Source organism: Prionailurus viverrinus, unplaced genomic scaffold (assembly GCF_022837055.1).
Source record: "Prionailurus viverrinus isolate Anna unplaced genomic scaffold, UM_Priviv_1.0 scaffold_35, whole genome shotgun sequence".
Classification (NCBI taxonomy): domain Eukaryota; kingdom Metazoa; phylum Chordata; class Mammalia; order Carnivora; family Felidae; genus Prionailurus; species Prionailurus viverrinus.
This window is the reverse complement of record NW_025927605.1, coordinates 7,839,441-7,864,150: the sequence shown is the minus strand read 5'-3', so window position 1 is coordinate 7,864,150 and position 24,710 is coordinate 7,839,441. Positions and strand designations below refer to the sequence as shown.

The 24,710-nt window shown below is 50.2% G+C and overlaps 1 protein-coding gene across 2 annotated transcripts in view; it reads left to right on the top strand.

Annotated features, from left to right (window-relative positions):
* FAM117A (family with sequence similarity 117 member A) overlaps positions 1 to 24,710 on the top strand; it is a 43,761-nt gene that overhangs the window by 1,717 nt on the left and 17,334 nt on the right. Inside the window, exons 1-2 of one of the 2 annotated variants that reach the window (XM_047845558.1) lie at positions 21,952 to 22,039; positions 23,187 to 23,356. In XM_047845558.1, coding sequence (XP_047701514.1) covers positions 21,973 to 22,039; positions 23,187 to 23,356 — 237 coding nt within the window. In that variant the 5' untranslated portion in view covers positions 21,952 to 21,972. Of the gene's footprint in view, positions 1 to 21,951; positions 22,040 to 23,186; positions 23,357 to 24,710 lie in introns of those variants that run through there. The other variant, XM_047845557.1, reaches the window with a different exon arrangement.

The window sequence follows — 24,710 nt, the reverse complement described above, 5'->3', positions numbered from 1 at the left end:
TGAGCCACAAAGCAAACCACAAGATTACAAACCTGTTGGTTTTGTTTGGACTTCCCTGGAGTCCAGGGAAGTTAGTAGAACAGCAAGCACCAGAGCCTTAGTCACTTTTAGTAGACATCCACAGAAAGCCTGCCTATGCAGGAGCTGGAAATCTGGTAGCGATCGTATTTTAAGAGCGGTTATTTTGTGTCTACCACAGAACTTAACACTGAAGGCAGAAGCACTGGTGGATGCTGTGGAAAGAAGAGTGTAGGTTTGGATACCCGGGTTCTTTGCATGGCCTCTTTTTATAAGGCCACGGGCCCTAAGATCCTGGTAAAAACCATAGGAAGCTAGAGTTCTGCGTAACTTTTTGCGCGGTTTAGGGCGCGTTGAGTGGCTTCTTGTGTATGGATTTGGGCTGATGGGTAAATTCTGCACCTGTTCGTACCCCAGAGGCATTCATGAGGCAATTATCTGGTATCTAGTGGCATTATGTATAGATTTTCAGCGAGGCAGGACAGAGGAAAGGTAGAAGGAAGGAGTGGTCTGAGCCTGTGGACTTCTTTGTGAGTAGACGTTAAGGGAAACGTGTATGGCCTTTGGTTTAGGAGCACATTAGGTCTTCTGCGTGTTAACTTTACCGTCTATGTGCGTTCAGATTGTTTCCATATCTTGCACTTGAGAGGTGGCAGAAATGGTTTCCTCTAGGCCAGTAGGGTATGTGTGATAGGAGGAAACGCCTTGCATTCATAAACCCTTAAGAGAATCCTCCTGGCTTTGGGTGCCAGAATTCCTGCATTTACGATCCGGGCTCTGCCATTTACTAGCAGAAGGTGCCATCAGTGTTTGCCGCTGCTGATCGTCACCCTTCCCTCCACCTAGCCAAGGTGAGAGCAGTGTTGGCCAAAACCCATTGTCTTTCAGGCTTCAAAGAGCAAACCTATATTGGTCTGAAACCAGTACTGCAGGTTTCAGAATTTCAGGGCCTCCTCCTGCGCTTGTGTTCCCTCATCTTTTAAAATGAGCTTTCTAAACAGGGCTCTGGGACCCAACTGTGGAAAACGGGCACGTGAGCTGGGCCTGGGTTTCCGGGATAATCAGGTGTCATCACTGTTTGTTTCCCACCTCGAGGTGACGTAGCGTTCAGGGCTGTGCAGTTATCTCTCTCCCACACACCCTGTTGTGTTCCTGACGAGATATGTTAGACCTTGTAACACAGGGTGACGATGTAAAGAACAGGATTTACCTTCTGTGGCCATTCATCCATAAGGAATGTCTTCATAAAGTGAGGAACGGCTTCCTTCTTTTCTGAGCCTGGGCTAGCAGCGCGGAAGGCAAAAGAAAGCCCAGAGGAAAATGAAGGTCAACTCTAAGAAAGCTAAGATCAACCAGTGGGGAATAGCAACCCAAGATACATTTCTTATGGCAGTTCCCCCTCTAATTAAATTCTCGTTTGCTTCTCATGTCAGCTGGAGGCTGCTGACTTTTATGTTCTTCCACGACCCCTGATGGACCAAACGGGACTAGGAGGTGAACCGTTCTGGGTTTCAGTCTTCCCTATCCTGCTTAGTGTCTCTGTCTTCATATCTCTAGAATGAAGATAATGTTTAATCCAGCTTTGCAAATTCTTCTCTAGCGGAGAAGAATTACTGGGGCCAGCTAGGTGCTGGGGGAGCCAAGTGTCGCCTGTGTACCTCCTGTGCCCATCAGAACCTTCTTCAACCAAGGGTTGGCAAGTATGGCCTGCAGCCAAATCCAGGCCTCTGCCTGTTTTTGTAAATAAAGTTTTATTGGAACACAGCCGTGCTCCTTTCTTTAGTGTTGTCTGTGGCTGCTTTTGCACCATGGTGACAGAGTTGACTAGTTGTGATCGAGACCATAAGGCTCACAAAGCTTAAAATATTTACTACCATAGCACTTTGTAGGAAAAATTGGGATACCTTTGTCTTAGACAATGTTCCTTACCATTATTCCTATATAAAGATCAGTTTCAATACATGTAGCGTATACTGTTGTCAGAAAATTCTAAGAGGGTAAAGAAAGGTAACAAGCCTATATTCCCACTCATTTTACGCGAAAAGAAAAGGCGGGGGGCGGGGGTCATCTGCCTCTAGTCAGTTCTCAGTCTTTGTGGGAGATCAGCACGTGTGAATCGAGGCTCTCTACCCTCCACTGCCCGCCCGCCCCGCCGCCGTCTTCAGGTGGCATGTGTTCAGTGGACATAAACTAATTTGGATTTACATAAAAGCTTGACTGTTAGGCAAATGTGTACCCCCTCCCTTCGTATCCCCCTCGGAAACAACTGCAGTGAACGCGTTTCAACTCCATTGGAAATTACTTTAGGTTTATCTCCTGTTGGGGATTTTTCTCCACCCCTTTTCTCTTTCTGAACAGCCGGCGGTAGTCATGGCTGCCCTAAAATGCTGGCTTCCCCACGGGGACGTAGGATGGGTTTACTTCAAATGTCCACTTGGTTCTCCTGGATGGCCGTATCAGTGAATATAAGGCCGCATTGTTATTAGAAATGCTATCGGTAATTATTAAACTCTTTTCCTTGCAGTGCTTTGGAAACTTAGTCCTTGGGGGATGGGTGTTTAGATAGGTCTGGAATCACATAAAGGAGGTCCCTTATTAGGGACCTTGAGAGACAGCCCTCATCAATTCCTGGTCCTTCTGGACCCTGGTACCAGAAGCAATCCCAATTCTTCTATGCCAAGGAGCCACCTTGCTATAATGAAGCCTGGGGGTGCACTTGAAATCCTTCAAGAGCTCCAGCTGTTCTTGAAAACTCTGGGATGGAGGCAGCTTCTGTCTGGGAAGCGTTAAACACCGCTTAGCCTGATGCTGCGTACTTGCTTTTGACAGCTTTGCCCACACCAGGCACACGGTCAGCAAAACGCACTGCTGGAAGTCTCTCTTAAATGATATCACCGGTGACGGCATCCTTGAAATTTGGGGGCCACGGTTGCCTCACTGCTTTATCCCTCTGGTACGCAAAGGAGTGTGGGTCAAAGTGCTCTTTGGTGTTTTGGATCGCGAAGGATTCTGCATATGGGAAGTTCCCCGCTCACGTAACGCAGAGCTAGGATACTTTAAACCATCTGAGGTCAGTGGAGGAGGGGTGAGAACAAAAGTGGGGTGTGGTGGTAAGAGGACATGCTTCTCTCTGGTTCCAAGTGCAGCCAGATCTCCAGAAAATTTGGGGTGGGATCGGAAACCTTCCAGTTGCGGTGGCCACATGAGTTTTGCCAAAGTGGTTGGGGGGGGCTTTAATAGCGGAGAACACTTTACCTGTATTTTTGGCTACCTTATATCGAACGGTGTCATGGGCACCACGGCCACGCTCTTCCTTGATCTTACTCCTTTTCTCGTGAAAGTGTAATTAACATACAGCGTTATATTAGTTTCAGCTGTACAAGATGGTTCAACCATTCTATATACATCACTCAGTGTATTCCCTGGTCTTAATGGAAGTGTTAGAAATCAGGCGTCCTCGGGGCTCCTGGCTGGCTCAGTTGGTGGAGCGCGTGACTCTTGATCTCTGGGTTGTGAAATCGAGCCCCACGTTGGGTGTCGAGATTACTTTTTAAAAAAGGAAAACAAAGCGAGCATCCTCCTCTGGGTTTTTACGCTTCTCACATAGAGCCTTTGTGCCATAAGGATTCACACTTCAAAGTGTGATATGTTGTAGGGGCAGGTCTGCTGTTTCAATCTGGCTGACACAATCCCATTTATCAAGTGCTGTTTGACACCTGCCCAAATGCTTTCCTAGTCGTACCTGGGCTTACCCTTATTCTACAGGCAGTTTGGAGCCCTCTCAAGGGGCTGCAAGGGGAAAACCTGTGTCTCCTTCCCAATCTAGAGAGAAGGTGGGTACCTACCAGCACGTTGGTTGAGTGAGAGTGGACAGTCCCTTCTTGGGTTGTTAGTAAGTTTTACCCCACTTTGAGGTGGATAGAACAGGAGCCGGGAGGAGTGGAAGCCGCCAAAAGATGAGTGGGAGACTTGGGCCACTTTTCCCCCTGCCTGAGTTGAATCTTCACAGAGGGCTCCATTATTTGGTTTGCAGGGTTATGAATTAACCAAACACGAGCCGCATCTATTCACATTGTTAGGTCAAAACCAAATCCTGATCTCTGAGAGAAAAGAGTTTTGGATTATATTTGAAGTTATAAATTATCCGTGCTCCAATTCCTCTCCAGCGGTGAGGAGCTTGTGAAGGGCTCGTTGTTCTTGGGAACAGCTGTATGGAGGGAGTTTCTCTACCGCCGGCTGCCCGCGCTCAGGCCTCCAGCTCATGGTCCCCACCAAACCTCCTGGTTTTGAAAACTCTTCCCAGGCGCTTTGCTTCGCTCCTCCACACCTCTTCCTCAGGGTCACTACAAAGCTGCGTGCTCAACTCGGGAGTCTTAAATGTTTGTCCTCAGGCCCGAATGAGCCTCGGTTCACTTTCACTGTGTCAGAAGGCTACAGCCAATCAAGGGTGCATTTAACGAACTGAGAAGAATGCTATCAAAGTGTTTCATGATAGGGAATCTTTTAGCTCCAGCCCTTGAGGACCCTGGAACTGAAGTCTGGGCTCTGTGCAGACGGATACTTACCCTGCCCTGCTCACGAGCCCTAGATGGAGTGCCTTGAGCTCAGCATTGCGTGCGCATGAACAATTGTTACTTCCGGCTCCCTAATAAAAAGGGTGGGAGGCTGGGGGAGGCCTGGGAAGATTCCTCTGGGGGCTTTGGTTGATCTGAAGCAGCAGGCCTGTGATCAGGGGCAGTGGAATCTTCTGTGTGGCTGCCCGAATGTGGCTTCTTAGAGAACGGGCAATATTTGGCAGGGCAGAGTTATAAGTTTGGGGTGCCTCTTCTCGGGCCCTGAACTCCCTATCTTGCAAATGGAGGGTGGCTTTTGGAGGTGGAGGGGACTATGTTAATCAGCGCAGGCCCAGTCTACCCCCAGCTCTGTTACCTGAATCCCCCGTCATCTGATCCTAAATGAAAACATGCACGAGAGCCTTGTGGTCTCACCTCCTTAAGAGGCAAAGGTACGATTAACCATAAGACTCCAAGAGCAAATTACTAACACGTCCACAAGTGAATAAAGTACAAAGCCAGGCAGGAGGAGGCATAGAATAAAGGAATATTTAGTGTTAGGTAGGGTTAATTAGAGAATTACTGGGATATTTCTAGTAAGTTTTTTTTTTTTTTAATTGGCCAATGTGTTATTCTCCCTAAGGTTGAATTAAGCGTTTACTCTCCTCTCTTCCCTTCCCTTTCAAAAGTGGCATTGGTGTGGCCCTGTCTGGTCAGCTGTGTCTCTTCACTTTCTCAGATCTCTTTAGGCCCTTCAGCCCGTGCTGCAAATTGTGTGCCTGCCTTTTTAAAAGGTAGGCACCTCATGTTTCAAGTTCAAGTGCAATGGAACTCACCCTGCAGCTTGAACAGATTTGAGTGTTTTTGCAGAGGGAGGGCCAGGGCAGATGGGGAGTGTCGTGTTCAATAAATACTTGTTGGATTGAGTTGCTGGAAAGGCAGCAGGGGTGGGGAGAGTGAGCCACACTTCCCCCAGGCTCATTTGAAATGGTTTTTCCCACTTCTGGTCCCCACACACTGTGCCCCCTTTATAATACCTCTCTGCAGCTACTTCCAAGGCAACCCCCCCCCCCCCCCCCACCTCCCCGAAGTGTTAGTGTTCTCTCTCTCTTTAAATCACTGGTCTCCTATTCATCCTGGTCATTGGGCTTGAAGCCCAGCTGGTGGCAAAGACGTGGCATTTCCATGGATGTCATTGCTAGGCCTGTAGGTTCCCTTCCCTTCGTACTTAAAGCCAGAGGGTGAGCTTGGGCAGTTAGTTACCAGGTCGATCCATGAAAACAGCCAACGTTTAGGATTTTGTTATGATTCCGTGAAAAAAAAAAAAAAAAAAGCCAGACTACCTGGCTTTATTTAGGCTTAGAAGTGGCTATGGGTGACAGGCCAAGGAAACCAAGATGAATACTGGGTACCCTTTCATTCCAGGTGGATTTACACCACATTCCTAGTAGTGTTATAATGTATAGCAAAGGGAAGCGGAAAAACAAAGTGTGAATCGCTGGCCTTTCTAGGCTAGGGAGCAGAACTGGCTGTGGGCCCGGGGTGGGGGTGGGGCGGGGTTCAGGCTTCCCCTAGAGGTGTGATCAGGCTGGGAGTCCCCCTCTCCCAAGCCAGACACCATCCCGCTTCTCCTGTGCCCCCCAGGCCCCCAGCAAGCGGGGAAATGCTCGAAAGAGATGCCCGTCATCCTTCTCCGAGCCCTGGACACATGCACCGTCATCCATGGAGACTGTGTTCCTCTGCCTTTCAAGTTGCCAACCATGGGCCTGGCGGCTTAGTGAAAATGGTTTTATGCACCTGCCCTGCTGGGGGGTGGGGGGCGGGTAACTTTGGACAGAGTAAGATTGTGATTGAGAGGAAGGAGAGACAGCTTCTGTTACCTCGACCTCCCTTCTCCTCCTCCCTGCCCCACACACTACTGCCTTCCCTTGAAGAGTTTTCTGTGCTCGGTACGTGTTTGATCGCCCACACGGCTTGGAGAGAACGGGCGCCCATAACACGTGTGCTCCCTGCCCCACACCTGCGAGCTGGCCGTAAACCTGCCACACGGCCTCTGTCTGGGGATTGTCTTTGTAACTCATACCCATCAGATATGACAGACCAACTGGGGTTGAGGGTGGAGCTCGATGCCCTTTGGCGAGATGGAGGGGATGCAACCAGAGAGCTTTCTCACGGGATTACCCAGTCCGGATTTAGAGATTGTGAAGAAGGCGGTATGAGCCGCGCACCCGTGTGGCGTGTGCACCTCTCACTGCCGAGAGCAGCATCTGGGCTCTTTCTCACTGGAACCTCGGGCCTGGGTGGTTCTGTGTTCACAGGAGAAGACGAAAGCAGCTACTTCACACGGAAAGCAAAGTCGGTGAATCCCAACAAGTTTTTGTCTTGTTCAGGGAAGTTTGAGCGTATAAGTAGCGCTAGCCTTTTTTTTTTTTTTTTTTTTTTTTTTTTCCCAGCCCCGTAGGTGCAGGTGGCATTTACTTGTTTTCGCAGATAAGTCACCGAGGCCCAGAAAGGAAGTGACTTGCCCCAGACCACGTGACTAATAAAGCCCTGTTGCTCCTGATCTCAGGGCTCTTCCCACATCTGTGTGGAGAACCCGTTGTGAATTTCCTCCCAGGTTGGCACCCTCTGCTGCCTCCCCCGCACACGCCCAGCCTTTGTTTCCCTTCTGCGTGTATGCCTGGAGCCCAGGAGTGGAAATCCGCTCGTTCGGTCGACCCAAAGAGAATTGGAAAGGAAAAGGGACGGCAAAGAGGCTTGTTCGTTCCTTGGGCACCCCATAAGCGCCTGTCCGTTTGGTGTGGCCCGTTGGGAGGTGGTGGTCAGTGTAGTAAACGCGTGATAGGATAGTGGCACCATTTCCGCGCGGAACGCGAAGCTAACCAGGGACAGATAGACCCAGGAGGCAGGCAGGGTTTTCCTGCCTTTGTGGGGTCACAGTCCTGGAGAGCTTGGGGCCATGTCAGGGAGAGACCCCCAAGATAGAGCCTATGGGAAAGGGCGTCTTTCTTATATGTGACTGCTTGGAACCCCACAGAGCACCTGGGAATAAGTGCAGGTGGTGCATTCCTTCGGCGGGGGGCAGGGGCGGGTGGCATGGTACCATGATGACAGCTTAGTCTTCCTTACAGGGAGGGGATCCCTGGTGCAAACCACCCCCCTCCCCGCCACACTCTATTTGAGTGCGTCTCCTCTTCCTAGCTTCAGGTTACATGGGAGTAGAGTCACTGTGACATGTGGTAGTGCCTTGATGAGACCAGCGTGCGCGCAGTAAAGGGGAATATCGGGGACTGGAACTCAGGAGAAAGCTCCATCATCTAGGGGCTTGGTGTCACGGAGAACTGCCTGGCCTGCTTCACAGAGGTCACCTGGCCTCTCCCGAGAGGGTGACGGGCAGCTCTTCCCTCCTGACCTCTCTCACGAAACTAGACTTTGTGTAAAATTCTTGAATGTTCCGATAGCCGTATGCCGACCTGCAGTGCTTCTCAACTTCGTAAGGGAGAATCCCATTATGACAAATATTATCGAAAACAATTCTGTATAATAAAACTATTTCCATGGTTCATATAACTGCTTTGTTGTTGTTTTTTTGTGGGTTTTGTTGTTTAAAGAAACGAGTAACCGACTATTTTCTGTATCAGGTACTCTTTCTTGTCCCTGTCCATATATGAGTTCATCCCTAAGCCAGGGCACTTGAGCCCTAGCTGTTTGCATTGGAGGCAGGGAGAAGGGAGAGGAGCAGTGGACCCACCACCAAGTAGCCAGGGCCCCCTGGCTTCCATTTCATCTCGAACCTTCCACCCTCCGATACGTCCTTGTTTTCAAACAGAACACCACCCAAAGACCCAACAAAGGACGGTATGTGTGTTTATCTGAATGTGAGTGTGTCTGGAGCGTGAGTGACCACGTAGGTGTCGAGTAAGTGTGTGCATGTGAAAAAGGGCACGTGACAGAAAGCGAATGGCAAAAGCAGGTGGGGCCAGGGTCTGACAGAAGGTGAATCTGGGTAAAGGTTATGTGGGGGTCCCATATTGCTGTTCGTGTGCTGGCATCTGTGAGCTTGAGATTATTTCCAAATAAAAAGTTTAAAACATGAGTACATGCTTGACTGGTGTGACTGGACCAGGAGTTCTGTAGAATATATGCTCTCTTCCCTCCATCTTATAACATCTCTTATTCTCCCCATTTAACAGCAAAACTGAAGCCCAGAGGAGTAAAGTGACCACGTAGCGCACGGGGACGAGGCAGGATGGGGGTCCACGTATTGACCACTGTAGTAGGCCACCCCTCAGGAGACTAGACCGCGGCTTGTCCTTACTCCCTGAGCGGGATAAGGGGGCCATCAGAGTCCAAGAACGATCGGGTGCCTGCCGTGGCGTGCCTGAGCCCCGTCCGTGCCCCACGCTGACCCAGCCCGGGGGTCAGCAGCACTGTAGCTGTCTGCCGAAGTGCACTGAGTCCGCTCATGATGTCCAGGTACCTCCTTGGGGAGAACTGCTTCCTTCTTCTAAGAAACACTCTTAACTCTGCTCTTCAGTCAGCTCTCTACGTTTCTTTTTTTTTTTTTTTTTTCAACATTTATTTATTTTTGGGACAGAGAGAGACAGAGCATGAACGGGGGAGGGGCAGAGAGAGAGGGAGACACAGAATCTGAAACAGGCTCCAGGCTCTGAGCCATCAGCCCAGAGCCCGACGCGGGGCTCGAACTCACGGGCCGCGAGATCGTGACCTGGCTGAAGTCGGACGCTTAACCGACTGCGCCACCCAGGCGCCCCTCTCTACGTTTCTTAAAGTGCAGGAGATCGGAGGCCTGTCTTGCGCCAGAGCCGTGGAGTGATTCTATTTTGAGTTTTTACGTCCGCGATCGGAGGGTGAGAGCAGTCGGGTGAGAGCAACGCCAGAGTACGGGCCTGGGCCAGAGCGCTTTCTCGACTGAGCACCAGGTGGCCGGTGGACCCTCAGGAGCCGGGGGGGGGGGGGGCATTTATGCAGTTGGGTGCGGCGTGTCTTCCCAAGTGCCCAGGAGTTACAACTTCGTACACAAAGGGAGGGCTTGCTCTCAGTCATCAAAAACCTACTTAACCACAGGACCCGCAGAGGGTGCATCTGACCATCCCGCTGAGCCAGCAGAGGGAGAAGTTCAGACACTGTCATTTGTTTCCTGGCCCCTTTGCTCGAACCCCAAACCACATGGTTTACAGCTCTCTGCGCTCCTTGAACCCCTTGAATTATTCCTGACAGTGTTGCTTAACCGATATTCCCCCGCCCCCCCCAGCTTCCAGAATTGGGGTAAGCGAGTGAGTCTTCTTCTACTTCTTAACACAGAGAGTACAGTTTTGGCAAAAATTTAGTTTTAGCACGTGTCCTTTATCTGCAGGGCCTTCCTGTGGCCACCCTAGAGCCATGAGACTGGTTAAGTGGGACACCAAAGGATTTTTTTTCCCCGTGGGCTCCAGCCAGTTATGTGAAATAAACCCATGAACATTTGCTGTATTATTACCCCAGCTCCTGTGGACTCAGATTGCTTGCCTTAAGGCGGTCATCAAGTTACAAGGGCTATCCCCGCTATTCTCCGATTCTTCTCGGCTCTGTCCTACCCCTAAAAAAGTGCCAGGTGGATGACACCCAGGGTCAGAACAAGATGCAGGAGGATGGGGGAAGACCGCCCCCTAATTCCTGTTGGGTCGTGTGCAGCTTAGCCGTGTAAAGGGGACCAAAAGCTGTCTACTTAGACGGGACAGCGGCAAAGGAGCCTTGTTGTTCCAGTTGTTGTTTTTTTTTTAAGTATTTATTTATTTGTGTATTTAGCGAGAACAGGGTGGGGGAGGGGCAGAGGGGAACAGAGAATCTGAAGTGGGTTCCGCGCTGACAGCATAGAGCCCGATGCGGGGCTCGAACTCACGAACCTGGAGATCATGACCTGAGCCGAGGTCAGTCACTTAATGGACTGAGCCCCCCGGGCACCTCTCAGTTCCAGTTCTCAGAGGTACAGATAGGACATCTTGGTAATTGACCTCCCAAACGGTTTCTCTGGATCAAATTTTCCTTTGCTTCAGGCGGCTAAACCTTTTCTTCGCCTGACTTATAAAAGAAGCTACCAATACTATTTAACAGCCCTTGATTTAAGAGCAGGCACAAAGCCCGTCGCGTACGGGGAAGGTGGCGTAACTTACCCCCCAGTGACATGTATTGCCCCGTCCACCTCTGCCTGTGCAAGCACGTGTAGAGAGGTGACCTGGCAAGCGTCCTTCTGCTTCTGAAGTCATCAGTGGTCTTGGGCATACACTGATGGTAGGAAAAAATCATCATACCTTTCGAGGCTGTTTCTGGAGGGTCCATCTAATCTTGCTTTTCAGACTAGGTTTACCCGGGAGGCACTGCCTAACCTTTGAGCCTCCCATCTGAACAACCGGAGAGATCAGGGCAGCATTGCAGGGGCTGTCCTGGAATGTTGCCCAGCACACTTTGGGGTTTTTCCACCGGTAGGGCAACAGCCTGGGAGTTTGCCTGGGATTTGAGGTTAGGCTAGGTCAGTTCCAGAATGTCCGAGGCCGGGTGGAGAACTGCTCGGTGGGATGTAGCAGTCTCTTGGGTATCTCCTCTTTGCGGCCGGGGGACGCAGTAGAACTGGCGGAAGGAGATGGTTGTAACCAGAGAAGATTTTGCACAAGTGGGACAGCATGGTCCATGCAGCTTTGCAAGGCTGCGAGGGCTGAGCAGAGGGACCCTAACAGGGTTTTAGACCCTGAAGGCAAAGCAAATCCTGTGACCCTGTGACCGTAACTTCCTGGTCCTGAATAATTGAGCAATTGCTTCTTAAAGCCCCCCCTCCCCACCACCCCTCAACCCCGAGCAAAATGAACCTGAGTCAGTGTTAAGAGCAGAGAGCCTGACAGGTTCCAACCTAGTGAGGTGTAGCCAGCAAGCAAATGTGCCCTCTGAGCTCTGATGGCTGCTCGCCCGGTCATGTGACCAGACCTTCTGCCTGTGGCTAGCTGCAGGTAAACTGAGCACTGTTTATACGCTCCAGCTTAGTCTGGGAGCCCACAGCACAGCTGTCTTGATCAGCCAAATCTCCCTTTGAATCGGTGAACTTGTGCCCTGCCCCTGCCCCTTAACTTACCTTACCTTGCCCCAGATGATAGCGTGGGCTCTGAACTTTCCATGTAGCTGAATTGGTCACCGGCCATCTTTTATTTACCCTTTAATAGTTGGGGAATTCTAGAACTAGAGGAGGCTCAGACTCCTCTGCTGTCACTCCCTGCCTTCTGGGGGTGACTCCTGAGACATCCAGGGGCATACAGTTATCTCTCCCCAGAGCTGCTTGGGGGCGGTCCTCCTCATCTAATTATGATGAGCCAGGAGGTTCTTCCTTGTATCCAGCTAGACTCTCTCCTATTCTAACTAAAGTCTGTTCGCTTTCCTTGGCTTTTGCACCCATGCCGAGGACTGATGAATTCTAAGGCCTTAGAAGCTACCTTTCCTTTAGCCACTTTTACCTATGTTTCCAAGCTCTCACTGGTTTCTCCATTCCTGTGACAGAGCTAATTGTGGCAAATGGATGCCCAGGGGTAACTTAGCTGGGCATCGCTGAGGCTATATCCACTTCCGATTGTGTCTCTGGACCTGGAGGAGCCCCTTCAGTCTGCCCATGGTCTTGCTCCCGGGATGACGTGACCTTTCTTAATTTAACGTTACCTCCTTCATTGGGTATCTTTATTCTACCTCGTACTGATTTACATCTTTCAATTCCTTGCCTCAGATGAAGCCTCATTCGCTGTTTCGTTTCTTCTCGCCCACCTTCCCTTTCCCCAAATTAGAAGTCCAGAGCAGTGACCCAATTGAATTTGACTACCACCTGCCAAGATTGAAATGTTAAAGGGTTTAGATCCTTGCCGAGGAGGGGACGGAATTTCCGTCTTCCCAAATCAAGCCCGTTCTTTTTTTTCCCCCCACAACTTTTATTTCGGAGAATTTCAAACCTACAGAAAAATTGTAAGCACCACGCACACCCGTTTATCTTTCACCTAGAGGCACCGATAACTTTTTGCTGCCATTGTCAAATCTCTCTTCTCTCCTTCTGTGTATTAGGTATGTGTGTGTCTAGACTTACGTGTGCATCCGTATGTGTGTTTTGTTTGTTTTTTGTGAACTGTTTGGAAATTACAAATATCGTGACACTTCACCCTTAACGTCAGTGGCGGCTCCTGAGAGAGAGAGAAAGAGAGAATGAGAATATCCCAAGCATCCCAAGCAGGCTCCATGCTGAGCATCGAGCATTGAGCCCAATGCGGGGCTCAATCTCACGACCCTGGGATCATGACCTAAGCCAAAATCAAAAGTCAGGTGCTTAACCAACTGAGCCATTCAGCTACCCCCAAAATAAAAATTTTTAAAATTCTTTTGGGTTTTGGAATCGTCAGCGGGGAGCGGGGGGAGGCAACAAAACAGGGTCAATCAAATTCCGTCGAAGACTAGGTATTTTGCGTGGAGTTGGGCTGATATTAAAGTGAATAATAGTTGCTTACACAGATATTGCTGTCCGGCAGTTTGCTTGAGATCAGGGAGAAGGCAGGCTGGATGGAACTAAAACTAAGTCCTAGTTTGTTCACAAAGCAGACATCATTTTGACGATTTGGAGTTCTTAGTTCTTTTCTTTCTTTCACCCACTTTGCATTCTCCTCACCAGAAAAGGAATCTCTTCATTTTTTAAATTGTCTTTTTCTTCCCCTGGGCCCCGCCCAAGATGCCCAGCGGGTAAAACAGTGTTCCTGAGACCCAGGTATGATCACCCTGGTTCCTAGCGAGGGAAAGGACTAGAGCTCTTCTAACCCGTGGAAGCCGTTCCTCAATCAAGGCAGCCAGCCAGTCAGAGACTGGAGCCGGACAGTGGAGGACGGGGGGGTGGGAATTATACCCTCAAAAGTCTTCTCCTGGATTAAAAAGATCCGCATCTGCATTGTCTGTGGGGCCCCGGAGAAATCAGTTCGCCTCTTTACACGAGGGTGTGTCACAGGCCCCCCACCTGTAACACACCAGAAACTCTGCCTCCTGTTCTGTAGGTGAGTTCACGAGAGTATGGGGTGCACACATTCAGAGCGGGAATCGCTGAGCTTCAGTCACAGGTGTCCCCTCGTAGGATTTGTTGTGGACGAACCTTCTCAGTCTCTGATGCTGCCTTTCCCTCAGTTTATCTTACAAGGCTACCTGGGAGCTGACTGGATGTTGTGATCCCTTCTTGACTTGATAGGAATCAGATTGTTGCGAGAAGTGAAAATACGGAGGGGTTTGTGCCCGTCCTCCGAGTTTATAGGCCGCCCAGAGATTCCTCACTCCCAAATAACCGTGGGTGGGGATTTTTTTTGTTTGTAAGAGAGGGCTAGGCTATGTGCTATTTATGCTACGCGTGCAGAGTCCAAGTAGATCCCAAAGGAAAGCGTGATCCAATCACTAACTGCTAGTATTTTGTTTTAAGGATGTTGAAATCCTGCAGAACTCTTCAGAGAATTCAGATAAAAGGTGAAAAGTTCACACCACTTCCTTTTCTTTTAACTGCAGGTTCTTGAGAATCGAATAACTGAGTAACTGCTGTCTACTCTTTTTGTACGCGCGCGCGCGCACACACACACACACACACACGCATACACGCACACTTGAGATCACCCTTTTCCTCCTTGCTGCTACAAAGAGTCAGCCTCTTCCTTATTTTTTCCCCCCACAGTGACATCTCTAGATGGGTTGCTCCTGGCCCTTCTCTCCCGCTTCCCATAGATGTGGTCTGTGTGCTAGGAAGTCAGACACGGCCAGAAATGCTCTCACTTGTGCTGCACACTTAACCATGGACTTAGGAATTCACTGAGGGTCTGGCTGAGTGGTTTCTCATGCATATACAAATATCATCGCTCTTTTCTGTTTAGGTAAGCCTTCGCGGTAAGGGAAATGTGATGTTACTCTTGTTTCCTTCTTTCTTTTTAGAATCTGGTTTCTGTAGCCTCTCCATGTCGTGGTTGAAAATGAGCTCTTTGCTCGGCGCCGAAAGAAGCTTTGTTTAAAGCCCCAGGTTTGATTTTCCCAGCTGGGATGGTCGGGGTCTCCTTGGGCTTTCCAAGGAGGGCTTCTAAGTCTTGTACAGTCATGTTGGGGATTTCAGTTTGACCACAACTTCCCTCCAAAACCCACATGTCCCTGAGTTAAGCAAGCAGTTCGGCAGCACTGGACTATACAGGTTGCTCCGAAGATCTGTCTGCAGTGTTTAATCCCAACACACGTACTGAAATGGAACAAGAATCCTTATAAAGCTTCTGGAAGGAACTTCCCCTACCGACTGCCAATCTGTTCCTGGGGAAGTGTTTAGAAATTCTGATTCCCTGTTTCACTTTGCTCCTCTCCAGATTCACATCCCCCCCCCCCCCACCTCCTCCCCCAACAAAAGGGCCGCATCACAGCCTGGAGGGGGGGGCGGGACGCGGCAGGGCCTGCTCCCTTGATGGCCAGCTTTATGCCCCCGGCCTCAGCTTCCCAGACTGCCCCGCCCTGCCAGCTCCTCTTTCTGAAGGAAGATGCCTGCCGGCAAGAAGCAGATTGTAGAAAAACACGTATGCTCTGATCTCATTTTTATTAAAAAGACAGATGGATACACGCGTGCGTGGAGAGAGCTCAGGAAGGGTTGTGTACAGGTGGCGATCTCCCGAGTGGGGACACGCATAGTTGTTATTTTTCAGTTCCTGCTCACCTGCATTTTCGTATTTCCTCCAATGCAGGTACAGCTTCTGTTACAGTATGTGATCTCTCTTTAAGAGAGGAGGCGAGAAGGCTAGTGCTGGTAATGCTCCAAAGCCCAGCGACGTGAGAAAGTGACTCCCAGCTCACTTGTGAGACCAGCTGGTTGTTGAGTTTTGGCCATGTGTGCGACCTCGCTGGCTATCTTTCTCCCTTTTGTAGTCCTTCTGGGGTATTTTGGGACCACTAGGTCTCACATTAACAGAGGATGAGGGAGAGGAGCCTTGTCTTACTTCCCAAGCTTCTCCTGCGTTGCTTCAAAGGTAGCAACATGAGTGAAGTCACCCCCCGCTCAGATGCCCGGCCGGGACCCTCTGGTCAGCGGCTCGTTTCTCCGTGCAAGCTGCCAAACCTCCACCCCACGCTCTGTCTCTGGCCACGTTGAGAAAGACAGCCACAAAAGCCTCACTTCCTGCATCATCTGCTGCCTTCCTCCTTCCCCTGACCCCCTCTTGCCCTTCTAAGCGCTGTCATCCTTCTTTGGGTTCCCGGGGTGGGGGTGGGGGGGTTGCTGGTGTGGTCAGGCCTGAGCTGATCTCCAGCCAGGGGATAGAAGGGAACAGCAGAGACAGTGTCCCCCTTCATCCTTGTCCCCGTGCCCGCTTCCCATATCACTGGTGCTTATAGACTGGCGTGTCGTGGGCACTCTGGAGGAGTCCGCCGGTCTGTGGTGGTGCGCCAGGCCCCTCTTGGCCACTCTCGGTCCCGTGTCCTGTCTGCTCTTTGCTTTCCGCCCCCTGGACCCTCCCCCCAACGCACAGACACCTGACCGCTGGCCCTGTCCACTCGGAGCCCCTGTCCCCGAAGCCATACAAATGCAGCAGTTGGGAAACCGAACCAAGTGGCGCTGGAAGATAGCACCTGAGGCTTCTTATCTCCGGCGTGCGCTGTTGTGTTTTGTTTTTTCCATTTGCCATTGCCCAAGAACCCAAGCCTCCGCCGCTGCTCAGCTGCATGGTGAAATGGCCTGGCCCCGTGCCAGGGTGCTTCGCCAGGTGGTTGGGCTGTGGAGGCTGCTACATGCGATGGGCTGATAATACCCCACAGCGCTGTAAACAGGACACTCCACCCTCCCGCAGGCACCCAGCTGGTGCCCGTCCCCCCTCCGTCACCCCCCCCCACCAAGGCCTGCTGCTTTGTCACGGGCCCGTCGTGATACGGGCGTTGCTTCTCAGCTAGGGGAGCCGATTGTCCTGTTTCCCTCCCCCCCCCCCCGCCCCGCCCCAGCTTCCCAAATCTGAGAGGGGTACTTTCCAGAAATGAAACCAGCTCATCTTCCAACCGCAAGCAACCGTCGCGACCTCTCAGTGCTGCCGCTTTAGCTGTACTCCCACAGTGGCCGCGCAGACCCCAGTCCCCCGATCTTTCCGGTATGTCCGGGAGGGCTCAGCCCCGTTTCGACGACGCTCTCGCTCGGGGGACTTCTCAGGGGACGGTCCCCACCTGAGCTAGGTCTCCGTGGGCAGCACAGCTTCTCCAAGCGGCTGTGTGTCCCTCTCCATTTATTCAGGGTGCTGCCTATACTGGCTTCGACTGGCATTAATAAAGCAGAGGCTTTGACGCCGGAGTAGTGCACGTTCCCAAGGGATAACGTGGCTAGAGCTCGTTCTCTTCCTAGGCTCCTTCCCCTCCACCCCCCCCCCCCCCCCCGCCACCTTCTGTCCTGAAGAATCACGGAAGAGGAAGGGATTAAGTGACGTTAACTGGTTCAACCTGATCTGTCTGGTGAAGGCTTTAAAGCAGTTTTGCCTCTCATCTTCTGCTCTTTGGAGCATCCCTAGGAGGGAACGTAGGCTGGGCCCGGGCTCCTGTTTGCCAGATGGGAGAGCAGGCGCAGTGAGATCGGGCGGCAGTGGCTGCAGTCACATCACGAGGTGGGTAGAGCCTTGGTCCCAACTAACTGGCTCCCTCACGTCAGAGCTGCTTCTGGATCTGCGGGGCCCACGTTGCTCCAGACTGTCGCCCCCTTGAGGGTGACACAATACATGTCACTGTCTGATTCTAGCTTTGGATGGTGTTCCATTTAGTGGCGGGGGGGACTTGACACCTTGGTTTTGCCCTTTATTGGTTTTGGTGCCCCAGATTAGCAGGTGCTCCCCAAACCATTTAGGGTTTTGAAGTAAGTGGTAAATTTTCTTTTTCTATCAAAATCTAATTTTCCACAAAGTGCCCTCCTCCCCTTCTTTCCGAGCTTGAAGGGAACGTGGCATTTTCTTCTCTCCAGAGGTATTGGGACATGCCAAGAGTTTGGGGGTCAGGGAGGGGAAGTGGGGCCTTGCTGAGGTCTCCGAGACAGAAGGGGAGTCTGTCACCTTGTGGCTGGTAGGAGCTGTGCCGGCACTAGGATGTGGTCACTGTCGAAATATGGCTGAGGCCCTGTTGTCTTTGGAGGAAGAGAAACTGAGGCAAGGCCTCCAGTTTGACTTTGATGCAATGAGATCCTTGCAAGTCTGGCAGAGAGGCAGGCATCAGAGGCTGCTGGTTCTGGATCGGGTGCTTCCTTTCTTTCTTTCTTTCTTTCTTTCTTTCTTTCTTTCTTTCTTCCTTTCTTTTTGGTATTGTTATTTTTATGTACTTGGAGGAGTCAGTCAGGACCCATGATGCCCTCAGAGTCTTTATGAATAACTTTGGTGCCAAAAAGCATGTAGAGTTGACCACAGTGGGTGGTTGGATTCTCATAGCAAACTCCAGGATTCTGGGTCCCCCCTCGCCCTGGGAGTCCTGGGAGGACAGTCCCATCCCTCATAGTTGTCCCTGAGGTTAGACTCCTACCAGAGCTCTTGAGTGGGGTGGGATATGAGGGGTAATGCATACGGATACCAAATGGGTGTGGTTTAAAAAAGTTTTTTTATGTTTATTTATTTTTGAGAGAGAGGGAGAGACAGAGTGTGAGCAGGGGAGGGGCAGAGAGAGAGGGAGACACAGAATCCGAGGCAGGCTCCGGGCTCTGAGCTGTCAGCACAGAGCCCTACATGGGGCTCGAACTCACGAACCGCGAGATCATGACCTGAGCCGAAGTCAGACGCTCAGGCGACTGAGCCACCCAGGCACCCCCAAATGGATGTGGTTTAAATGGTCCCTAGGAGATCATAGAATCCCAAGGTCTCAAAGACTTTAAAAAATAACCCAACCAACCCAGGAAACAAAATCAGCCCAGACACCTGGGCAGTGCCTGCCCTCGAAAGGTTTTCTTCCCCAAAAAGGGGCTAAAAGGACAGTCCTTCCTGCAGGTGCAACCTCTCAGGATGTTCCTGATGCCAAAGGGCCAGGAGCCTGTGTGGGGTGATTGGGGAGGAAAGAGTCTTGGGTTTAGGTGTTAGGACCACCTCGGACCTTGTGGGTGACCGAGTCTAGCCCGAGCCTGGCCCCCTCTGGCCCTTAGTTCCCTTTACAATCCCCCCAGCCCCTTTCAGGGCTGACAGGGGAGTAAAGACCTGCATTAAAACACCGCGCAGATGGGGTGAAACTCAAAAGTTCTATATAAATACCAGCGAGTCCTCATGGTCCCCGTAAAGGAAAAATCCCAAAGATGCTTTTGCTGCAGCTTCTGCCGAGGGGCTGGGTCAGGCAGTTCCCAGGGATATCTCCCCCTGGCTGCTTCACCCTCCAACCCCCTGCCCCTGCCCAGGAGCCCTAGCCCTCTTTGGCACAGCGATGAAGGAGCTGTCAGGATCACGGCCTTCTGGCCTTTATGCCAACCTCTTGCTCATCTGCTTCCCACCTGCCTCTCTGTTACTCGGTCACGTCATCCTGTAAACTTGCTTTCTCATCCCCGGGGTCTCATGGGCACTTTCAGCGGACCACAGGGCAGCAATGTGATGTCTGACCTGCCTGCCAGCCTGTGTCAAAGCCTCCACAAAATATCTGGACTGCCACCGTTTGGTCTTAAATCCAGGATAGGAAAAAGAGTGGTGGACGGGCTTGTGTGGAAGATGAAGCTGGGGCTGGAACCCAGCATGCCCGTCGCTGCCTCACTGGGTATAACAAGGCTCAGGGAGCAGAAAGAGAGAGGGCGGGCCTTCCTGAGCCGGGGAGAGGAAGAGACAGGCAGGCCTGGGGGCTTTATTCACGGGGAGCGGGTTGAGCATGGATGCACAGACTTTGAATCCGTGGTATAATTAGAGGAGGCGGCCCCTTGTAGTAACCTGTTTTGATTTTACACGAAGACTTAGGTACTGCCCAACCACCAGCCCTATGTCCTAGGCGCTGTGTGGGGTACAAAGATAAGTTAGGGACAGTCCTTGGCTGCAGGTTGTTTATTATCTAGGAGTTAAAATACTCGTAACCCAAGAGAGAGGATGCTAAGTACTAGAAAGGCACAGAGTGCTGGGGAAAATCAGAAAATCCCGAGATATTCCTTCCAGGAAATCCAGAAGGCTTCGTGGAGGTGGAGTGGTTAGGCCGGCCCTGATTCATGGGGCCGATTTCCACCCTGGGCACGTGGGCAAAACCTCAGAGGAGGGAAGGCTCCGGACATGGGTGGGAAATGGTGCGTAGTATCCATTGAAAGAAAACCTTTGAAGAGTTTTGACAGAAATGTTAAGATCATTTAAAAGGATAGCTTGTAGGTCAATATGTATTATTTGGAGAAGTGTTTATGGTATCAGGTGAAAACGTATTGGAAAACAACATGTAAAAAATGATCCCATTTTTAAATTTTATGTGTTTTGACATTTTTTTATTTATTTTTTTTTTTTATAGTTTATTTATTTTGAGAGAGGGCGGTGGGGAGGGACAGGTAGCGAGAGGGAGAGAGAGAATCCCAAGCACACTCTGCCCTGTCAGCACAGAGCCCGAGGCAGGGCTTGGACACACGAACTGGGAGATTATGACCTGAGCTGAAATCAAGAGCCAGACGCTCAACCTACTAAGCCACCCAGGCGCCCCAAGATTTTTTCACTTTTTAAGTAATCTCTACACCCAACATGGGGCTTAACCTCACTACTCTGAGATCAAGAGTCACATGTTCCACTGATCTGGGCCAGCCAGGTGCCCCCTATTTTGTATTTGTATTTTATTTATGTATTTAAATTGGTTTTATTCATTTATTTTGAGAGAGAAAGAGCACAAGTGGGGGAGGAATAGAGAGGGAGAGAGAGAGAATCCCAAGCAGGCTCCCCACTGTCAGCACAGGACCCAGTGTGGGGGGTCAAACTTAGAGACTGTGAGATCATAACCTGAGCTGAAATCAAGAGTCAGGTGCTTTACCGACGGAGCCACCCAGGCGCACTCCCCGCCCCTCCCCCCAGCCCATTTTTTATTTTAAAGCACACACACACACACACACACACACACACACACACACAGAGCAATAAGGCTGACATGGTTATATCTATCATGGTATTACCTGTGATTCTCTTTGGATGCTGAGGTTCGAGGTTTTTCTTTTTGTTTGTCTATTTCCCGACTTTCCCACAATTCACTTACTACGTTTGCAACATGTCATTTCTCGTGTGTTTTTTTTTATTTTTTTTTAATGTTTATTTATTTTTGAGACAGAGAGAGACAGAGCATGAACAGGGGAGGGGCAGAGAGAGAGGGAGACACAGAATCCGAAGCGGGCTCCAGGCTCTGAGCTGTCAGCCCAGAGCCCGACGTGGGACTCGAACCCACGGACCGTGAGATCATGACCTGAGCCGAAGTCAGACGCTTAACCGACTGAGCCACCCAGGCGCCCCATTTCTCTTGGGTTTTAAGTGAGCGCATATGAGAGCTGAGGGAGAGGACTCAGAAATATGCCAGGGATTAAGTAAAAACAGACTGAAAGTTATCCGCGTTGTAACATTTGTGATACGTGAATCGCGAGCAGGGAGACCCCTCAAATGTCCAATAATACGGGAGTGGCTAAGCAAACTCCCGTATACCAACCTGGTGGAACATTATGTAGTCATTGAAAGCGATAAATATGTAGATTGTCGATACTTGGAGATGCGTATGTAAAATGGGTAGAGCAAAGCAGAACACAATGTGCGTTTCATATTGATTACAGCTCTGTCAAAATGTGTGTAAATGTGTAAATGGATCTGGATAACATACATGGTGTTAGTTTCTCTTTTTTTTTTTTTTTCTTTTTTAACGTTTACGAGCCACCCAGGCGCCCCTCACTTAGCATAATGTTTCAAAGTTTCATCGTGTGTCGTAGCATGTATCGCAATTTCGTTTCTTTTTGGGACTAATAATCCATTGCGTGCACACACCACGTTTTCTTTATCCAGTTCATCTGTTGATGGGCATTTGGTGGCTTCCAACTTTTTGGTGGTTGAATAGGACTGCTGTGACCATGAGTGCATATATATCTTCTCAAGACCCTGCTATAGATTCTCTTGTATATTTACCTAGAAGCGGAATCGCTGGGTTGTATGGTGATTTTATGTTTAACTTTTTAGGAACTGCCAGCCAGTTGGTGTCTTTTTAATATAAAGCTCTTCAAGTTTATTTATACCTACAGTCCCCGGTTCCTTTTGCTCTGCTTAATGCACACATGAATTGTCAAGGGAATACTGCAGATGTGAAAGCGTTTTGCTCTGTTTAAAGGAAAGAACCTTTACAGATCTCGAGATAGTAGAATGTTTTGAATGTGGCCATGGAAAACAGGGTCAACCCAGATGATTGAAACTTACACATGATTCCAGAACTCTTAACATCTTATGACGGTTTCAACTTTCACCTTCTCCCCAAACTTAACGGAGGTAAAAATTAAATGAATGGATTTATAATTGCTTTATTATGCTTGTCCCATTTCACCTGAAGTTGGAGACAGTGGAGGGATCCCAAAGACTGATTTTCCTTTTTTCAGTTTTTTTTTTTAATGTTTATTTATTTTTGAGAGAGAGACAGAGTGTGAGTGGGGGAGGGACAGAGAGAGAGAGGGAGACACAGAATCCGAAGCAGGCTCCAGGCTCTGAGTTGTCAGCACAGAGACTGATGTGGGGCTCGAACTCACAAATCACGAGATCATGAACCGAGCCTAAGTTGGACACTCAACCGACTGAGCCACCCAGGTGCCCCGGAGACTGATTTTCCTAAGCTGGATTCCTTAGCTGGATTCCTCCATCCTGGGTGGTTGAAAGGAGTTCTGTTGTTCTGTCACCTAGGTTCGCTGAGCTAACCAGTCTTGAAGGAATTATAAAGAGTCCTTCAGTTAATTGGGTTGATTTTGTTCAGTGCTTAGGAGCTCTGCCGTGGGTGCCAGAGAGAGGCAGGGCAGTGGATAAAAGATTGCTTTTTGGCCACTTAGAGTTCCCTCGTTAATGATGGGAAACAGCCCTGCTCCCCTATGGAGACTTCAGAGTTCACGTTCATAGTCCATGAGGAACAGGAAAAAGATAGAAGACATGTATAAAGTAACCCCTCATCCAAAGTAAAAGGATGTAAATTGTTTCCAGTGATAAAGTCCAGCTGGTTAAGTCAGGAAAGTTCCGGTCAGACTGTATTTGCTTTTTTTTTTTTTTTTTAAGTTTTTTTTTAAACATTTATTCATTTTTGAGAGTGAGAGAGACAGAGTGCGAGTCGGGGAGGGGCAGGGAGAGAGGGAGACACAGAATCCCAAGCAGGCTCCAGGCTCCAAGCTGTCAGCACAGAGCCCGACGCGGGGCTCGAACCCTCGAAGCGTGAGATCATGACCTGAGCTGAAGTCGGATGCTTAACCGACTGAGCCACCCAGGCGTCCCAAGACTGTATTTGCTTTTATGGGCCACTCCATATTCTTGTAGGAGGGAGGTGGATACAGGTGAAGACGTGGCAGTCACGTGAGGCTTCCTAGGAGAGAGAAGCTTGGTTACCACGTCTCCCTCCTCCGTGCTCATGTCAAGGTGTGCGGGCTGTGCTCTCTTCCAGCCAGCGTCCCGTGCTCCGTGGCCCCAGAAAAGTCAGTGTGTAGGCCTCAGCCACCCCAGGTCCGACGTACATTCTCCCTGGACACCATCCTCAGCTCCTACCTTCTGGGCCAGTGGCCACGAGATGCTGATGGGGCTTTCACCTGCTGTACCAATGACAAGGCCACCCAGGTAATGACGCGCTCTCCTACTGGGATAAGGATGGGGGGAGGGGGCTGGCTGAGGAGGCTTTTTGTCTGCTCACCAGCTCTGTCACTGGAATGATCTGTCCTGGGGTTTGGCTGTGAATATGCATCACGTAGCTGTTCATCATCTGGTATTTACCAGGTTGGTTTTCTCCGTGAACTTAACGTGAGAACAAGTTTGCATTCCACCTGGCTGGTGGAAGAGAGAAGTCAATCTGGGTTTTCCAGTTTGGCTGTGAGTCTTCATGTGTGGGTAAGCAAGAGTTGACTTTGGACTCTATTCTGCGTTCTAAAAAATGAGATTTACCTTTCTAAACTTAAGCAGGCCAACATTCAGCCGAGTTTGCATTCCCCAGACAACTGGAAGAGGTGTCCAATAAGTGTGGTGAGCTAGGAGAGATCCCCCTGGAGCAGTAGGAGGGGAAAGTTCTCAGATCATGAAGACTTGACCCCTTGCCAGCAGCCCGGTGGGATTTCAGTGGGCCCATTCAGGTCCTTTGAAGCCCAGGTCCCCTCTGTCAGTCATTGTCTTCCTGACAGTCTTTTCAGTAGGAATCCTTAACTTGGAACGAATCTGTGCAGATCACCCAGTCTACTTGTCAGCTTTTGAATAAGATAGTGTTCACCCGAGCAAGGAATCATCTCCTATGTGAAGTTATACAAAGATATTTCTTTTTTTTTTTTAAGTTTTGTTTTCTGCATTTTTAAAAATGTTTATTGATTTTTGAGAGAGAGAGAAAGAGAGAGCTCATGCGCATGAGGGGCAGAGAGCGACGGGGACAGAGGGTCCAAAGCCGGCTCTGTGCGGACAGCAGCGCGCCCGAAGCGGGGCTCGAACTCAGGAACGTCAAGATCATGACGTGAGCTGAAGTCGGACACTTAACCGACTGAGCCACCCAGGCGCCCGTGTACAAAGATACTTCTTAACCTGATTCGGGACTTCACCATGCTTAGCAGTCGTCAGGAGTCAAATCGTTTCCATTTTGATGCAGTTCCTCAGGAAAGAGGAAACGGGGTGGGAAGAACACGGGCTCAGAGGCAGGCCTGCATCCTGGGGGGTCCCGGGCAAGTCAGCTGTCCCTTTGCTAGCTGGGAGTGTGCGCCTCTTCTGCTCGCTCACAGGCGGGGTGACCGCCACGCACGCAAGCGTCTTGTGTCCTCCCGTCCCCCTACCTCCTCTGTTGTGCGCATCACGTCGGTCCCTTTCTTTCGTTTATTTATTTTTTTTTTAATGAGATTCATTTTCAAATGTTGCCGGCGAACGTTTGAAGGCCCAGTACTGTTCTCGGCCTGTGGGATGAAGAATGAGGAAATGAGAACAAGATTTGGCCTCTGTGAGT